Source organism: Haliotis asinina, chromosome 5 (assembly GCF_037392515.1).
Source record: "Haliotis asinina isolate JCU_RB_2024 chromosome 5, JCU_Hal_asi_v2, whole genome shotgun sequence".
NCBI lineage: Eukaryota > Metazoa > Mollusca > Gastropoda > Lepetellida > Haliotidae > Haliotis > Haliotis asinina.
In genome coordinates, this window is record NC_090284.1 from 11,274,831 (window position 1) to 11,293,234 (window position 18,404).

The 18,404-nt window shown below is 37.0% G+C and overlaps 1 protein-coding gene across 1 annotated transcript in view; it reads right to left on the reverse strand.

Annotated features, from left to right (window-relative positions):
- Window positions 1-1,119: 1,119 nt before the first annotated feature.
- LOC137285193 (DNA polymerase beta-like) overlaps window positions 1,120-18,404 on the reverse strand; it is a 28,197-nt gene continuing 10,912 nt past the window's right edge. The window contains exons 3-12 of the mRNA XM_067817445.1: window positions 18,303-18,377; window positions 17,819-17,877; window positions 9,467-9,516; window positions 8,919-8,970; window positions 8,168-8,222; window positions 5,524-5,596; window positions 4,824-4,894; window positions 4,469-4,555; window positions 4,121-4,188; window positions 1,120-3,651 (exon numbers count right to left, since the gene is read on the reverse strand). Of these exons, the coding sequence (XP_067673546.1) occupies window positions 3,417-3,651; window positions 4,121-4,188; window positions 4,469-4,555; window positions 4,824-4,894; window positions 5,524-5,596; window positions 8,168-8,222; window positions 8,919-8,970; window positions 9,467-9,516; window positions 17,819-17,877; window positions 18,303-18,377 (825 nt within the window). The 3' untranslated portion in view covers window positions 1,120-3,416. The remainder of the gene's footprint in view (window positions 3,652-4,120; window positions 4,189-4,468; window positions 4,556-4,823; window positions 4,895-5,523; window positions 5,597-8,167; window positions 8,223-8,918; window positions 8,971-9,466; window positions 9,517-17,818; window positions 17,878-18,302; window positions 18,378-18,404) is intronic.

The window sequence follows — 18,404 nt, forward strand, 5'->3', positions numbered from 1 at the left end:
TATATTCAGGGGATATGATTTTGACTAGAATGAACTTTAAGGTGGTATACAAGCGGGAGTTTTTCCAAAGGGCACATTTTCACAAATGCACATGCTGCATACACCCCGATGTCCACGTGGATGGGCAGCTGACTTATGTTTTTCTACCATCTTAACTACGTTCCTTTACCAGTTCATTTCTCCAAGTGTAAACTTCACTTGTTTGTTCTGTCTATATCTGACATTATAGGATGCACTTGGCAATGGATGGAATGTAAGTAAAACATCAGTAATGGAGCGCTCCTGAACATATCAAGTTTATCTAACAAACTATCCTCCATGTATGTGAACCGTAGATTTCTATCTTTTCAACATGGAACAGTACAGGTATTCATTTATATATGTTTGTGTCAGTTTATAGGATGAGGTAATTTGACAGGGATGCAGGTAGGGAGTTGAGTTGAACACCACTTTGACCAACACTTCTCTTCCAACTTGTGAAGCAAACATAAAAGATATATGGTGAAACCCACACATATGGGTATGGGGCAGACAACCAGAGGCCTACAAGGTTTGGTTTCTGTCATGACAGGAATGGAGCTTGCAGTAGCAAAGGATTGTAATGTAGAACCTTGGATGACTGTGACCTACATGGCCCTTAACACTCTTGAATTTACTGGTTTGTTTGTTGTATTATGCCACACTAAGCAATATGCCAGCTTCTGACCAGCATGCACAAGGGTCTTGTTCTTGTTGTAGTTATACTCTATGAGGTCAATGGCATTTTGCTGACATTTAAAGAGTGAGTCAACCTTGTGGTCTGTGGTCATTTTTCAACTACTGAATGTCAGTAAATCATGTAATTATGTTGTCAATACAGCTGAGAGTTACAAGACAATTTATATTTTGTCTTCACATGGAATTTGATCTGGTCATATACAGTGAGTGAGTGAGTTTAGTTTTACACTGCTTTTTAGCAATATTCCAGCAGTATCAAGGCAGGGGGGCACCAGAAAATGGGCTTCACACATTGTACCCATGTGGGGTTTCGAACCCCGGTCTTTGCCATGTCGAGTGAACGCTTTGACCACGAGGCCACCCGACCACCCAAGGTCATATACAAATCACACAAGTCAGTGGTTCAAGTGTAATTGTCTTTACTGGTAATCATACATTAAAATTTCATTTCAGTTGTAGAAAAACATGTTACCAACAATCACACCATCAATCAGACATGAACACTGAAAACAATACATAACAATCTAACTAATGCACTGACACAACTCGGATATTTCCATGAGACAAACCTGTATAGTGAGGGTCAGGTCATGTGAAGTAATGATTAAATAACCATCAACTGACATTGTATATTTCACCCAATACAGACAACTGTTCATACATGAATGAAACACCATGTTTACTACTCACATATAAACCAGCATTGTATTAAATTGTTGCCAGTGTTTTCATTATGATTATGAATTTAAAAATTTCAAATTTCTTCCACTACTGCTTGACAAGTATTCGATGAGCCATATATGGGAACGCCCTCCAGAATATTCCATTTGAAACAAGAGGGAAACAGGTTGTTGTCTAAATATTGAAAGGTTCAGTTTTCTCATGGGAATGGTGATGGTGTTTTTCTGAACTAAATCGCTGTACAAGACACATGTTAAACAGTAGCCGTATTGATTTCATCCCATGGTCACCATGTATTGCATGAACTGAATCACCAATCTATCTGTAGCAAACAAGTTTATTCGTCCAGATTACTTGCCCCGCCTGCTTGTCACAAACACATTCACTGCACTGGCTCTACTACTGCACATCTAATACTTGTCAACCAGTAGGTTTTGTCAGTTACCTCCTTATGAGCTGCAGAATGAGATAAAACCAAACACACAGAACATGCCATAAGATGAGCTACCATGTTATCATCACACAGAACAACCATGCTAGTTTCCTGTTATACTAATGTAAAGAGATTCACACAATATGAGAATGAACAATCAAAACTGCTACAAAAATGAGTTCCTATGACAGGGGAGATAACCCAAACGAACACAATATTACAAAGGTACTCAATTTGACACAGTTTGCAACACAGGTGTGACCCTATCATTCATGACACAGATACTTAATTTCTTCCCTCATATTCATTTAGTTGTATAAAAGAAATCACAACAACCTATTTTTAAAAAATACATTTCAACAATCTAAATTATACATGTTTAACAAATAGAGTAAAGTATGTTAACAATTGCTAAAAACTGACACCCGGCAAATCCCTTAAACCTCCTTCAGAGGTTGCAGCCTGTTTGAGAGCTTCAAGTTCAGGATCTGGATCACTGCATGACTTACAAAAGAATCATATTTGAAACATGAATAGCTTGCAGGGGTGGATACAGCTTTTCTTAAAGTGGGGTGCACATTCCATTTCACAGGAGTTTCAATGGTCATTTAATAAACCTTCAGGCTAAAAAGGGGTGGTGCACACCCCTCTCTGGATCTGACTATGGTCTTTATTGAGGCAGTATGTTTTTCAGCATATATTCCTGATAGAGGTATAGGAAGCAGAAAGAATGCTGTCTATGCAGGATACATCCTGTAGAAAACACCTCTCCTCAACACTTTAAGGAAAGGTAAGAGCTGTCATAAATTCATAAGACAGTTCTCCTTCATGTGGCAAGGGACCACTATCATACATGTCCATAGAACATTTCTAAGGATTTCTACATAATTTCAAAGAATCAAGAAAAAGATTACTTTGATTAGTTTTGACGTTCGGAGTTTGTGACTTTCAACAATATTCCACTTATATCAGGTATGTCACCGACAGCTATTTTGTCGAAACCCAAGAGCAAGGGTATGGTGCAGGTAGATCAAAACATATACTCAGGACAATCCAGGATTAACCCACAGTCATGTTTCTGGCTTGTCCAAATGATGTACTCAAACACCATGTCTCTGGAAACTTCCCAACATTGCAGCTTACTGGAAAATGGGATGGAGTGTTTGCTGATACAGGATTCCCTGTTCTGTCTCAAGCCAAAATCCTAGCTGTTGACATGTTTGCATGGGATATCAAATACAAGAAACATAAATGTGTTTTAATGCAAATATGTCCCTATAATGCAAATATTACTGTGACATTCCAGTGTGTCCTAAAATAAACTAAACATTTTTCAACAAGATACTATGCCTGACTATAATAATTTGGTGTTTACAATATGAAAGATAAGATATCTATTTTCATTTTTCACACTACCATGTTCGATTACTGGAAGAAGTACTGTAAATCACAAAATCTTTGCATAACAATATTTTTGTGAATGGCAATCAACAGGCTCCTGCCCACAAATATTTCAGGATTTACAGTACACAGATGCCCCTGATATAAACAAATTCCACAAGAAAAACTCCAATGTGTGTGTCATCTACATGCTCCTGTCCTTGGGGACCTTGTATTTCATGCCCACGTACTCAAAGATGTCTTCTTCACATGTTACAGGAAGTGGTTCACCAGGCGTACCCGTGCTGCCTACAGGGCGTATACAGTACTCGTTGAGCGTGAAGCCCTCATCAAGTGCGTGCTGCCTTATGTTCTTGTTGAAAACATCGGACCCAGTGAAATACAGCAAGGCACAATAGTATTGGTCATGGGGTATCAACCTACACGAACACAGGAACAAACAATTTCAAATGAAAATAGCCATAAGCACAAATTGCAAGATCATTTTGCAATACTAATTGATAAAATAGCAGACAACATTGTTTCTTTGTTCACTGTCTTTCCAGGAAGAATGGACACCATCAGAAGTGTCTGGGTTTGAAATATTTAAGCAAATGAGAGTTGCATTATAATCTAAGTTCATTTAGTCATGTAACATACATACTACTCAGACACTGCTATCAGATGTGGTAGGTATGTTGCTGTAACGTGAGGCTACCACAGAATACTGATTATTACCTATTACTGACAACTGTGCTCGATCAAAGAATGTCTTTCCCTTCAAACAAACACACTTTCAGTTCAGCTTGCAAACAATTTATAGCACAGTTGTTTGTAGGTACTTTTTGTACAAGCATATCACCACAAACAGTCATCTACAAAGGTAACCATTTGTCGGAAGTAACTAACCTGATATCTATTCTTCGGTAGCTCCTCTCCTCTGTATCATCTGTTCCCTTGGGTTTGATACAGACACCCTGCAACAGTTGTCATACGTATCATGGAGTCACACACACTATCAACTAGTTTAGGCATTACTGAGCCCAATTTAAATCAAAGTTGAACTAGAAATCGTTTTGTTTAATAAATAGTACCACTTTCACTCACTATATAACTTATTCCTTTGTAATAAAGCAGTTTAATAAATAGTACCACTTTCACTCACTATATAAATATTTCCTTTGTAATAAAGCAGTGAAAACATTTTCAATCACTAAATCTGCTGAAGATAAAGACTGAATGCACTGTATAACGTACCATGAACTTTGAATCCCCAAGGGAGATGGTATCAGTAACAAAGTTGATAGCCTCCAAACACTTCACAACTTTATGCAGCAGGTCAGGCTGGTAGCAAAGACACATTTACTTTCATGTCATTCGTTATAAATGCACTGCATTACAATGGTAATATTAGCAACGGAAATAAATAATCTGCTTAATCTGATCCTGAAAAATTGTCTCATTTCTTAAGATTATTCAGAAAAGAAATTAGACACGATGTTTAGCAAGTAAGGCACAAATTGAAGAATTAATATTTCCAAGGAAGCAAGTATAACAAAGATTTATGGCTGAATGTAGCAATTTTCAATTTATCAAAGCTTTTACACTTTACCATTTTTTTCTTGCCACTGATATAGCTGGGGTGAGTGAGGAGAATATCTATGTCCCCACTTGATGCAGCACCTGCAAGTAGAGATGGCCACGAACATAGACAGATTTAACATGAATAATATAATGCTACAAATATAAGAAAGTTCATATCCATAACAGCACAATATCAGTCACTTCTCTTGACTGCCATAATAATATATCATGAAACAAACATCAGATTTCAGATAAAATATATGTATCAAAGTAGATCATTGTTACACAAACTACACAGGTACTATTAGAAAACAATTAACATATCATTCCAGGTATTATGTTTATACTATTGCAAATATTTCACACAACAAAATCAGGTGCACAGCTGATGTCTGGAATAGGATAACATTATACACTTTAGATTGAAGAGCATATTAAATCTGTTCATAAAATGTTGTACACAATATAAACAGAAAGGTTGCCTAGTTTCCCCATGTAAAGAACCAAACCTACACAATTAAAGAGTTAACAATGTCCATTTAAACTGACTCACGTCTAGGTCTAGGTCTAGGTGACAATTACAATCAAACGTAGAAAAGTGAACAAAGCTGCAGTACAATACTTGGCACTACCCAATAACTTTGAAACCAGTGTATCGTTTGAAACAAATGCCTAGGTGATTACTGATACATCATTTGACTGAATACTGATCTGATTCTTTATGTTACCTCTTCTGAAGCTGCCACAGACTTTAGCTGTGTATTCACTGTCAAGTTTCTTGATCTCCGCAACTGAAGTATCCTGCACACAAAACATTCAGTAACACGTACAGGCATACATAAATCTGACATGCAATTACTCTTTGCAGTGTGTACCAATTCACCTATTTGTGTGAGAATGCCTGTGTCTGTGTGTGTGAGTGAGAGAGAGAGAGAAAAAGAGAGAAAGAGTGAGAAAGTGAGTGAGGAAGGGAGGGAGAGATACTGTGCACGTCCCTGCAATCATGACACTTCATGTCACTGTAATCATCAGACAACATGTTGCTGAAATAATGATACTACATGGCGCACCACTGTAATCATGACACTACATGTCATTGTAATCATGACACTACATGTCACTGTAATCATGAAACTGCATGTCAATGAAATAATGACACTACATGGCATCTGCAATCATGAGACTACATGTCCCTGTAAGCATGACACTACATGTCACTGTTATCAAGACACTACATGGCACTGCAATCATGACACTACATCGCTACAATCATGAGACTACATGTCACTGTACTCATGACACTACAGTGCACTGCAATCTTGACACTACTTGACACTACAAGTGACTGGAATCATGACAAAACCATGCATTGCAATCGTGAGTGAGGTTAGTTTCAAACCACACTCAACAATAATTCAGTACATAATTGAGTCTGGACCAGACAATCCAGTGATCAACAGCATGAGCACCGATCTGTGCAATTGGGAACGATGACACGTGTCAACCATGTGAGTGAGTCTGACCCCCCTGATAACATTAGTCGTCTCTTACAACAAGCATTAGTCACCTTTTGTGGCAAGCATGAGTTACTGAAGGCTTATTCTACCCTGGGACCTTCATGGGTCTACTGCAAATCATGACACTGTAAACATGTCACCACAATGCACTGTAAGCATAACATAACCAGTCAATACACCACACCTAAATGTGCTATAAATAACAACTCATACTCCTGGCTAACAATCTTTGGAGTGACACACACTTTTGATGAGTTTGGTTCAAAAAGCATCAGATCCTCTTTTCTAGGAAAGGATTAAGTTTTTCATGATAGTACACTTATGAGAATGTTACAGCCTCACAGTTTCTATACACATGTAAAGTTGTGGGACAGGAAGGTCTCCAAACACAAAACAGAGACCTAACACACAATGGATGACATTGTCACAGTTGGCTAGCTTCAAAGATTGTTGACAGCTTCTTTGTGATAATGGTCCCATTCTTTGGAAGAAACTGTATACAGCAACAATAGAAGTATCATGTTTCTACAAACACTTCATGATGTGCGCTCCTATGGACTAAGAAAACAGAAATTCTTATCCACAATTTAACACCAGCACATATTTGTTACAAAAGAAAGATTTTTATGTCAAATTCTTCTTTCAACAAGATCAAATTCTACCTACAATAACTTTAATTGTATTGCTAGTAACCAATAAATATAACAGGTGCCAGCTCCATAAAGTGTTTGAAATGCAACGACTTCTGCAGACAAGTAACTCCTGCATGGACTTTGGACAGCTGTACCACTGATACGACTTCACATGGGACAGGAGTAACAAAGAGTCTTGGGTGAGTGATTTACTGTCCCCATTGAAGCAGCCCACTGACATGTTTCTCCACTAAGACCAGGACGTTGGGATTGACTAAGTGATGGTTATCAATTTCCCATTCTTAGAAAATATATGTACTTTGCTATTCATATGCTGAAACAACTTAAGATGCAATAGAAATCTATTCTTACACTCTACTTGTTGTTCCACACTTAACTGACAATATAGATGTGCAATAAGTTGTAACCTCCTACACATAGTGAGGTGGGGCTTCAGAGAAGGATGCTGTGTGAGTGAGTGAGTGAGTGAATCAGTCAGTCAGTGAGTGTGACAGTGAGTGAGCATGAGAGAGAGATTTATTTCCTTTGTGTTTAGTAGTATTCTAGCAATGTGTTTTGCAATTTCAAGGACAGTCAAATATCATTACATATGAGATGAGTGAATTAGTGAGTTTAGTTTTATGCTGCTTTTAGCAATATTCAGCACTATCACAGCTGGGGACCACAGAAATGGGCTTCACATGTGGGGAATCAAACACAGGTCTGTGGCATAATGAGCAAACACCTTAACCACTGGATTACCCATCATCCCTTCCTGATATGAGAACAGGCGTCATATTGTCAATATGAAAAGATAGCATAAAATATTTCGAAAACATGTCAACTTTCTCAAAGTAAAATGAAATGTGAAGTTCTATGAATCGTGTCAGGCATCATATTGTGAACATATTTCTGATGCTGTTGTTCATCATATTGCATTCGATTATCAAATACGACTAGGTGTATTAGTTTATGAAGCTTGTACAAAAACTTCTCATAAGACTCATGTGGTGAAGTGTAAGTGGGTCCTTGGCAACTCTTTATCCACTAGACTACAGTGGTATCAAAGGTACCCCAACCTTTCTGACAGTGACCTCCACTGAATGCATGTTTTAAAAACCTAAACAAGTTGTTGTGACATTGTATCAGTGTGTAGGTCATTGTTAACAGCAGCTTGTGATCTCACCAGCACTTCAACACCACAACTTCAATACATTATCTACCTGTAGTATCACCATCTCTTCTCGGGGAATTCTCTTTTCAAAATCTTCAAAATGTCTGAAAAACAAAAACCCCAACAATTTGTAAAGTGAAATATTATCAAAGCAATTTCAGAGCTATCTGTTGGGAAAGGGATGATAGAATCAGTTGACAAAGAAACAAGATAAAAAAACCCAAGCCCAAAGTATCGACCTATCTGGAGTTCTACTTAACCGAGACAGGCAGTTCAAATGTTGTTAACAAAAGTGGTACATGAAATTTCATCATTAACAGTGAAGAGAAACAAAAAGGTTCAAGTGCCTTGTACTGTACAAGTTGATAAGCATAATCAGCAGTTTGCTGATTGCAGCAGTACATATGAAGTAACCATCAGAGACAGCAATAGACTGTGATGGGTTGGCCAATTACAGTCTGTCGCTGATGATACACACCTGCTTGGTAATAATACAATAACCTATCTAGCAAAATAATCACACAGTAATACAGAGAATATGGGGCCCTGTGTCACAAAACTCTCATAACTCAAGATCTCGTAACTACAAGGAAAGTTACCAGATCTTGGGCTTACAACAGCTTTGTGAAATGGGGCCTTGAACTGCCACTGAAAGTTGATTAATCAGGGATAAGATGATGATGACGACGACGACGATGATGATGATGACGACGACGATGATAAATACCTCCACAAGGATGGAATGAATACAGTCAAGCTGATTACTTCAACAGAGAGGCTGACTGAATATGTCTACTTACTTCACTCCTATTTTCTGTGCATTATTCAGTTTGTCCAAATTTTTTCTCAGATCTACAAAATAATGGAATAACAGTTTCAAACAATTAGCAGGCAATAATGAAATGAGCTTTATCTGGCAAAGAATATATAATGTAATACAATATACAGTATTTGCTTTCCTTCACAAAGGAACTGACAGTTCCAGAACATAATTTATGCTGATAATTAAACACAGAGAGTAATAAGACCAGATGGTATAAGTTTACAACTAACTATGTAATCACAAGTATGAGCAGTTTCAACATTACGTGGTTTACAGAGATACAAATATACAGAATTAGGAGTAAAAATACCGCACTGGAGCTGACAGAATTCCTCAACATTACTTTACCTTTAGACTTGGAGAAGTCTCTAAGGTAATAATAAACAGTTTAAATGATAATTTCTACAAAAAACATATATGGCCCTCTAACAGACTGGTGTCCTTGTATTATCTGCAAATCTAGACTTGCCTCTTCAATGGGTAGAATTACTGATCATCCATGAGCTTGGAGCAAGACTACATTACCTTCAACTGACATGATTCCTTCCTGCACAAACTTCTGTGCTGCAGCAGGTCTGAAAAAAAACATGCGCACTGCATCAGGAAAACATAACAGTAAATAATCTTGTCAGTGAATTTTGTTTTATGTCCCTTTTAGCAATATCAGCAATATCACAGAGGAATATCGAATATGGAATTCATATATTGTACCCTTGTGAGGAATTGAACCTGAATCTTCAGCATGATGAACCATGCTTTAACCACAGGTTACCCTACCACCCGGGTTTGTCAAAGTCTGATACTGATGTGATGTGCATCAGATGCTACTGTACAACAGGATTTGTATCATGACACCGTATTTAATTAATTGTTAGTATTTTTTCTTCATGCATAGGGAACTAAAATCTGCCCAAAGACTTGACAACATCTCAAACACTTTCAAACGTCTAACTTTTTAAATATTATTCGAAACTTGACCATTGTTTTTAAATTTCAGAGATCAAATATGGAAATAATGCAGGGATCAAACTAATAGGCAGAATCTATTTAAGCTGGCTCTTGAATATTTTTTTAGCATTTAATACCTTATATATTTACAAATTTTACATGAATTAAAGTTGTATGGCGGTTGTAAACTGGGATGTCAACTGGACTGCTGAAATGTTACACCACCATCTGTCACAGAGACATCAAATTTACCCTGGCTCCAAAATATTACAAGTTTCAATACAAATGCAACAGTTTGATTGTCACGAGTAATACTGTCTCATACCATGATGCTTCCACCCACTAACTGCTATGGTCAAGACTTATTTGCCTTTTCTCAATCAACATTTTCTCACATTCTTGAACTTGAGGCAAAACCTTGATTCATCTGCAAACATAATGTGAAGTCACTGGTGTACAACCAGTCCCTAATGTTGCTCCCGTACACAAATGTTAGCTGCCCATGGTAAGCTGTAAGGGTCATTATGCTTCAACTGACGCCTAACTTCAGGGCAGGTCTGCTTAAATCAGTTTTAAATGGAAGATGTTGAAATGTGCCTTCATGTTGTATGGAATTCTCTAATTGATAACAGGCACAGATTTGATGTAGTATAATCAGATGTAGTGAGAGTTTTGTAGGCTTAGCACACCTAAGTCTCAGTGCAAAACCACCTGTCTGACAGATGAGAAATTACACTTTTTGATTTACCAAATATCATGCCAGCTGGTGTGTTCAGATGCAGCACCACCACATTGTAACTGCAATTCTTAGTGATGCTACATGCTACATTAAAACCACTGGTCCCCATGCTTTTTGTTAGTGGTATAGTTTCAACATGAAACATAACTTACAGGGCTATTTTGGAGGATATATGTGTTTGGACTGAAGACTGAGCACATGATTTCATAAAAATGTCCAAAATATTCAAGACCTGCACAGTAGTATGTTTTTTTCTCATTTTATTTAGCTCTAATACGCAGCCAAAGTGGAAGTAATGAGAATTACTTCAAAATTACAGTCCTCAAATGCTACTGGTAGTTAGATTTTCACTTGTCCACTGCATAATTAGCTTGTCATAGGCTGACAGACAAGCCTGAAATTCAGAGGCTGTATTTTGGTATATGCTGCATGTAATGCAAACCTAATAGCATAGACCTGACTGAAACTGCCAATGTTATGAATATCACAATCAATACAAGACTACTGAAAGGCTTCCATTAAACAATTGACAACAAACATAAAGGTATATACACAAATATGTTTACAAGGGGTTATAAAAAATTCCTATTATCGTCATGAATTTATTGAGAAATTATGTTCAAAATTATACGGTAACATCAGTGATCCTTATCTACTTCATGATCCAGAAACTTCGAACACTTTATTCAGTCTTCTGGTAGTTGATCCTGAACACGAGTAACCCCAAGCTTGGAGAAGACTGAGTCATACAGTGTTAAAAAGTTTTTGCGATGGAAGGGTTGCACTGCCTGATAGAATCAAGAGGAGATGAAATCTGTTTATGGTGACGATAGTGCATCTCACAGTGTTCACGAATAGTGTCAGACAATATGACAATCCGGCAGATTTGCCAACGCTCAGACAGAAGTCCCCAACCTGTTGGCCCCAGTGTCAGAATATATCACAAAAACTTTGTCTGAAGTTGTTATTTGTGGCATGTGACACTTGTTCGCTGTTGATATATTTCTGTTTATAATGTTTGTCATGACATAATGCTAAATGAGAAATGTTAAATCTGAAATGTGTGTTTAATCTTATTCTGTGAGTCCTGTGAATTTTAAGTGAGCCAGACAGACATCTGAACCTTATAGGACCCAATGTCCTGTTACTTTGAAACAACATTAATTTTGTGAACACTGATCTTATGATACTGTCGTGAGGTGGAAAAGGAATTTTCAACTGATCATATGTCCCTGACAGAGAATCCAAGATGTGAACTCCATTTTGATGATTCTGATCAGGTCATTGAAGAGGCGATGTGTTGGTTTTCCATGAAACGAAGGGGTCTGTTTCAGCTGTCTGCACAAGGTCAAGAAATGATGGGAGAAATGTGTCATTCTGGAAGGTTACTATGTAGAGAAGTCTTAAAGACAAGAAATCAGAATAAAGTTTCTATCCTGAAACAGTGATAATTAAAACTTTTTCATACCCCTTGTAAATCTGTGTAACAGAACATGTGTCAGAGTATGAGAACAAATGTTTACATACACCTTCCCTGTCACTGCAGTTGATAGAGAAATGCAGATACATCTACACTCACAGCTATTAGCCATCTCCCATGTACATAAAACAATATTATAATACAGAAGAATCATTCTGAACTAGGTATATCAGAGACTTAAAGCTAGACTAACAACTGGTCTCTGAAATGAACATATTGAACAGAAAAACAGTTTGCAGTGAAAGAAAATAAAATGAAAAAAAAGAAACAGCTGTGGAAATCTAGACTTGCCACATTTTCTAGACTTGTATTGGCTTTCTTGGTTGCGTTTCAGGGTCTGTATGAGACTAAATGTCTAAGTCATTAGAACATAATATACACAACCAGCAAGTCACAATCTGGCAAGATCCACAAGGTCAGCTCCTTGCCTACTCTAAAGGTCCTATTCAGCAACTGCTGTGATCTTAGACCCATATCTTAACACACATATGTACTGTCACAGGGCTATTACCATGGGTGGGATGGGTGACCCGGATGCCCGGGACGAGTGGGTAATGAGTTGGACCTGTGTCAATTCCCGGACATGTTATGATCATGTGACCAACAGATTACATAATGTAATATAAAATTCTTTCAGGGTGAAAAAGATGTATTGCCTTTGAAGATTTAGACATAATTACAGTCACTTCTTCTGAATATAATACTTGGTTAAGACATCGAAAAATCCTACATTTTTGTCTGTGAACTGAAGATTATATTGCCATTTCTTACAAATTTGATGTCAGGAATGAACACTATTGGTATCCTGTTGCAGTAATAGGGGATGGGGTTCCCGGGTAGAAAATTTGGACCAATCCCAGACCCAGCTACCACTATATCCAAATCATCAGTTATCAGTTACTTCAAGTACTACTGCTTATATCAGAAGCATTTGGAAATGAACGACTTTTCTGATATCATGATCACTTTGTGTGTAACAAACTATGGTCAGAGCTGATTCCTGAACAGATTTGTCAGCTTTGGTAAAAAGAAAATATATATAAAAATCAGCACTTGAGCAACTTCACAGAGCAACTTTGTAGAGGTCAAAAACCATAGTAGTCATTAACCTTCCACATCCTTTGAGTCAGGATATTTGTTCAGCTACTTATGAATATGTTCCCCCAAAGCACATTGATGCTTTTTGCACCCTGCCCTATTTGTTTTGCAACCTGCCCTCTTCAGATCCCTCCTGACAGGTTTTTGGCAGTCCTTGATTTTACAATTACCTGAGTGTATTTTCCGGATTTTATCATGGAGGGAGTTCTTTGGACATTGACGTGAAGTAGACTTCTTGCTGCTGTGTATTGTGAAATTGTTAACAATTGCATTAACATAGCAATGCCTTAACATACTTTTTTCAAATTATAATCTTAAATTTAAATGAGAGAAGAGTATTAAATGTACTTGTGAATGAAAATCATAAGGTTGCATTTGTCTTATTGTGTATTTTGTTATTGTTTCAACAATCCTAAACAACATGCCCTTTTCTATCAAGAGAGTGACCTTTCCTACCATGTTACCTGTCTTTTCTGAATCCTTTGGGAACACTTGGTGTGTTCACAGTACAACTTATCCTTAAATCCATGTAAAACTTATGCCAAGAAGCTGCTAAAAGATGGATAACTGAGACACATCAGCATTTAGAGATGTTATTATAGGTCAAAGTCAAAGTGTTTATAAAAATCACAGTTTTGTTCTGACCTCGCTATGGATAGACCTTCAGCGTTTACTAAAATAGCTGGCAAGGTGGCCATATAATATAATCTATTCACAACTGAAAGAACAGATTGATTTTTTGAGGTTGTGAACAGGTGTGCAAGTTCTGTGTTGACACAGATGAACACATCTGAGAAAGAATGCATGGATATGCAGATCATGGAAAAGAATGGCAAATCAAAATCTATGTCATTTCATAACAAAAGGTTTTGTTCATCCCATATGTTCAGTTGCTGTCAGAAACATGTTGCCCAAAACTTCAGGGAAGAATCGATGACTGCTTGAGAGCCATATGTTGCTGATCGCTCAGTGGCTGTGTTCAAGACATGCCATGAAATTTGATCATTCAGTACAATCATATTGATGATTAGGGCTAGCTGATATAACAAATAACATCTGTGCTTGAATGACCGGAATAGGTTTTCTGCGTTGTTATAGTGATAGGACTACAAAGAAAATCATAATGCCCATGTACATTCAAACTGTTGCCATCTTGAATCTCTAAAGCAAGTACACTGACAGTATAATGATTACAACACATGACAAAGATTTAAGAAAGAGGCAGTGGGACTATGTCTTAACCTGTAAACAATGTCCTGGTATAACTTCCATAAAGACAGCAGACTAAGTTCAGACTGAGATGTGTGCTTCAATTCACTCTAAATTGATATTTGTGGGTGGATGGGTGGGTGGGTGGGTGGGTGGGTGAGTGAGTGAGTGAGTGAGTGAGTGAGTGAGTGAGTGAGTGAGTGAGTGAGTGAGTGAGTGAGTGAGTGAGTGAGTGAGTGAGTGAGTGAGTTTTAAGTTGCAATATTCCAGCATTATCACAGCGATGAACACCAAAAATGGGCTTCACACACTGTTCCCATGTAATATTTATGACAATTATCAGACTAGATTTTAAATGGTTGGGGGTTGATGTTCTCAATCCATATATATTGGTCAAAGAAGTTACAGAACCACAGAATGGTTAACAGTTAAAGACATTAGGACATTTATTCTAGCCAAAAGTTGTTACTGACATTCTTCTGTGCAGTATATAAGTATTAACAGCTTAACATTTGTATATATGTGTTCATATGTTTTAGATCAAACAATCATCAAGGAAAACACCAACGGTAATGGGAAACGATGATTGAATTATTTCAGTAGTAACTAGTTACTGAGATTTGTGCAACAACTGATATACTTGTTGTGAAAATGCCATTCTCTGACAGCTGGGAAAGACTTGAAGGATATTATCTTTTAACTGTCAAAATGCCCAAAGGTTTAGTGTAAGAACAAACATTATCAGCCAAGCACACACAGCTGAGGGAAAGTATATCCATGTTTCATATTACTAATGGTCAAGAGCATATATCATTATACATGTACAGGTCTTGACTAGTTATAGTGTGAAAAAACATGTTTAACACATATCAAATAATTGTAATGGGATTGACTTAGTGTACATTTCAGTATTCCTGAAACTTCTACAGACTTGTAATAACTGAGCCCTCCCATTCTACAGTGTTTATAACTCTACATCAGTCCTTAGTCTATGTCAGTGCTGTCATTGTGTTATGTACATGTTTACTGGGTTCTGTCCATCAAAGTAACTGATTATCTGATTTTGAGAGTGTTTATTTCAGTTAAACTGTTTATTCATGTTGCCCTTCAGCTGAAATGCAATGAAAAGTTACTCTTGCTGTGTATCTGACAAAATCCAGAAAACATTTCCTCAGAGTCAGGCACAGATATGACGGTCATGGTAGCTAATTATCCCCAGGTAAATATCAGCAGATGACATAGCTTAGGATTGGACACATAAAAATGCAAAACTACACTAAGCCAGGAACATGGTAAAGGTGACGGTGACATGGACATCTTCACATCAACAAATCTACAACTCGGTAGCTTGCCATTACTCAGCAGGACATAGTAGTCTTGAAGTTATAGAGTGATGGGAAAACTCAACAAATTTTATTGTTTGTTCTAAAACTACACACAACCATATTTCAGCTATGTGATGGTGGTTTAGAAATAACTACATATTATCCAGACAATCCAGTGGCTGAAATCATGAGCATTAAACTTGTAATTGGGAAAAGAGAACATGCTTAAACCATGTCAGTTATCTGCATATTTGATCTCATTACAGGTTTGTAATGGCAAGCATGGGATACTGAAGATCAGTCCATACAAACAGCTAGATGACCCATTGGATAAACATTTGTTGAAGCAAGATATATGGAGCATGCAAAACCAAGGGCTCATACAACACAATGATGCCACAATAGGTAGGTTGTATCTGAGTGTCTACTGATGCTTTATGCTTAACTTACAGGATGCTGTACAGCAGATTGTTAACACAACTATGTTTGGTTTGATACTAAATGAAATAAATTATTAATAATCAATATTGAAAGCACAGATACAAGCAAGTCACCTGGTTTCGTGTTTATGCAAGGTATATTCTCTCCTGCCAGAGAAACTTAAAAAGCGACTTTCATCTAATACATGGTATATCATGATAACAATGTAAATTTCAAGAAAAGAATAAATTGTTCAATACATGCGACTTAATAAACAACAATTCCAGCAGTACCAAAACACTAATAATATAAATTGAATATCAGTGTAATTTTATAACCCATAAACGTTTTAAGCAAACAAACCTTTGGCCTTTCGGTCAGAAGGAGAAATACAATATACAAAACACAAGCACGTTAATAACACCATATGACATGGCTTATTGAACAAAGCAGTATTTATTTGTAAGGGGTGAAATTTTAAGGATGTCAACTTTTGTGATATGAAGGGCACAACATTTCAGCATACATTCTTACTCCTTTATTGGGTGATGTAAGAATATATACACATATTCTGAAACGGGGGTCCCACATATTACAGAGGCTCCATAAATTGTCATCCTTTATCTGTATCACTTCTTAAAGCCATTAAAACACCCATACCAATCCTAGTGTCCCTTGCTGTGACATGGCATAAAAGTAAAGTCATTCATTCACGCAAAGACCCATTGCAAGATAAAACAGGGGCATGTATCAAACTTGACCTACTACAGTTCACATGGGTCCTGTTAAACAAATCGTTTATCACGCTAAACCAGAATTAAAGTGATGTCAAATTGATTTACAATATCTACAGCTGTGCCTACTCTTTAAAAAGATTTACAATGGTTATATGATATATTTACTTCAACAGCTTCAAAGTTCAACAAACACTGACGTCAGTATTTTGATGTCATAGATTCAAAAAGACATAAACCATGTTAAATAAGTAAGCGAGAACAGTATTCCAGTTACATCACCATAGGGAGGGGCGGGGCAGAAGGGTGGATTGGTAGGTGAGTGAGTGAGTGAAAGTGACAGCAATTGAGCGAGTGAGTTTAGTTTTATGCCACAATCAGAATATTGCACCTATATGGTGGCGGTCTGTAACTAATTCAGTCTGGACCAGATAATCCAGTGTTCAACAGCATGAACATCAGTTTACACAATTGTGATACTATGACGTATGATCCCGTTACTTGCCTCTCACAAGTGATTTACAAGCATGGGTTACTGAAGATTAATTCTATCTCAGATCTTCATGTGTCTGACACCAATGTGTTAGGATACAGCATGGATATAGAACAATGACACATTATTAAAGAATGAAATCAGTATCCCTTTTTTATCTATGAATGTACACAAAGGTGGCCTGTACTAACAGGTATTTGCCTGTATGGGTGATAGCATCAGCACAAATCCATGAATTCAGAATGAAACGTAACACAGTCAGCCATGTCTCACAATGTAGCCAGCCAATCCTCACTGGTCACCACGAGCAACAATCACGTGGTCCCAAATCCTCATCAGTCACTTAGCAGCCTGTTAGTAGTCTGAATGCACTGAAGTTAATGTTTTCAAGATGACAATTACATTTTACATTGATATGCATAAATACCTACCCGATGCCGTTGACCTTTGTTAGTTCGTTAATGGCTGTATTTGTATCACTGGCACGAATCTGAAATGCCGAAATTTAAAATTCATAGGAAAAAGCATGTCTGTAGAAAAGAATAAGAAAAATTGTGACATTATTTCTTAACTTCTAGTCAATATTTACTATCAGTATACTCAAAATAAGATAAATAACATCCATTTCTTTCAATTGATTATATCTAAACAGTCATTTCGAGAAAGTTTAACTATTGTCATATGACAGGACTGAGTGTTCTAAGACTTCTCTTAAGTACTATATAACTGATAGCAAATAACAAAAACAGTTCAGCAAAGATGTGATTGTTTACAAACTGAAGCTGTAACATTGTTTGTCATATTTTTCCTCAAGGAACTAGATATTATAGACAATAGTCAGTTCTTCATAGTTTGGTTTACCTGGTTTTCACTGACAAGTTTATAACTTTGCATAGCATAGAAGTCAATTAATACCTTTTCAAGCTTTTGGAGTTTGCCCGTTGCAATAAATTCATCAATCTTCTTGGCAATCTGAACTCCAACTCCATCCTGAAAGGAATTACATCACGTATAACA